The 1,627-nt window shown below is 44.1% G+C and overlaps 1 protein-coding gene across 1 annotated transcript in view; it reads left to right on the top strand.

Annotated features, from left to right (window-relative positions):
• The first annotated feature begins 233 nt into the window (after positions 1 to 233).
• Positions 234 to 1,627, top strand: part of slc49a4 (solute carrier family 49 member 4) — a 41,238-nt gene continuing 39,844 nt past the window's right edge. Inside the window, exon 1 of the mRNA XM_029493010.1 lies at positions 234 to 667. Within this exon, the coding sequence (XP_029348870.1) occupies positions 373 to 667 (295 nt within the window). The 5' untranslated portion in view covers positions 234 to 372. The remainder of the gene's footprint in view (positions 668 to 1,627) is intronic.

The following is a 1,627-nucleotide window of genomic DNA, read 5'->3' as shown; positions in this document are numbered from 1 at the left end:
GTGACGGCGTGCAGTTTTTTTTTTTTTTTGCTTGTTTTCGTTTACATCTGGAGTACTTGGCTGTGAAATCTGCTCCATTGGGGCTCTGCTGATGCTGTAGCGGCCCCGTTCAAGCTAACGCCGGAGACGAGCCAAAATGGCGCCCACAGCGTCGACAGTTTCCCGCCCCATTAAAAAAAAAAATCCGTTTCCGTTTGGGCATGCGCAGTAAAGTTAAAGAATCAGGACCGGAGGCTAACGGCTGTTTTTGTTTTGTGTGGTCGACAGGGAGCCGGACGGTTCGTCCTCTTTCGTTTTTTTATTCATGTATATATATATATATTTTTTTTTTAAATAATTTTAAACCAAACTCACAGAAGAAGAGAAGCGACTATGGGTGCCGGTTCGAGCGCCGAGGCCGAGAGGGAGCCTCTCCTCGGCCCGTCTCACACGGACGTAAACAGCCCGCCGGTGAACGGCAGGGTGTACGGGAGAAGATGGCTGGTCCTCAGCCTCTTCTCCCTGCTGGCCTTAATGCAGGGCATGGTGTGGAACTTCTGGGGTCCCATCCAGAACTCGGCCGGCCACGCTTACGGCTTCACCAAGTCCGACATCGCCGTCCTGGTGCTGTGGGGCCCGGTGGGCTTCGTCCCCTGGCTGCTGTTCATGTGGTTAATGGATAAAAAAGGTGAGCTGCTCCAGCCTGGTACACTGTGTCCCGTCCTGAGCCTTCTGTCTGCAGTCCTAAACAACACACCACATGTAGGAGTCTGGTCCAGCTACAAGTGATGATAAAACATTCAACATTTTACTAAATATAAGGTATTTCTGATCAGGACATCCATCATAGTCACATCATCCGACAAAAATGTGGACTCGATTGCGTTAAAATGGGACCTCTGAAATCATAAATTGATTGCTGCTCTGTGTTGTGTTTGCCTGTTTTTGATAAAACAATCAACTCTTTTATAAGGAACCTGAAGTTTCAGGTGAGCCACAATCTGCTGATACCATTGATAGATATTTCCTCAAATAAATTGACTGACACTCTTTTTTTAATGGTATTCTGATAAGTCATTGTTTCTGTTTTATGTTTTAAATGACAAAGCGTTATTTTCCTCTTACTGAATTTTGTAATAGGTTAAGTCTTGAAAATGACTTGTCCTGTCCAACAAACTGTTCAGACATGCGCTCAATAATTTATGCGTTGGTGCTGGGAATAGCAAAAGTGTAATATTTTTGCTTGATAACTTATATGATTAATAAATCACAAGGATAATTGCTGTTGAATGTGCTGTCAGTTAACACACATTCATGCATGTTAATGGGAGGTTGACATTTGAATTAAATGGCGCCTTTGTCATCTTCTTTGGTGTGTGCAAAAGGCTTTTCTTGCGTTCAGTGTCCCATGCAGTTGGATCCATTCTAGGAGCTAAACTTGTGCATGAGCAACTCCTGAAGCACTTTTAAAAAGCCTGTCTTTCAAGAGGGTTCAAATTCTCAAGACAGCTGAATATTTTGTGAGTTTCCAATAAGTGATAACAAGGAAACCTAAAGGAGTCCTCTTGACTTCAGCTACTCACTCAGATGGCTTTTACCAAACCAGTTGTTCCACATCACCTGACTGTTGTAGCTGTGAGCAGGACAG

This window comes from Echeneis naucrates, chromosome 21, assembly GCF_900963305.1.
Source record: "Echeneis naucrates chromosome 21, fEcheNa1.1, whole genome shotgun sequence".
NCBI lineage: Eukaryota > Metazoa > Chordata > Actinopteri > Carangiformes > Echeneidae > Echeneis > Echeneis naucrates.
This window is presented reverse-complemented; position numbering and strand designations above follow the sequence as displayed.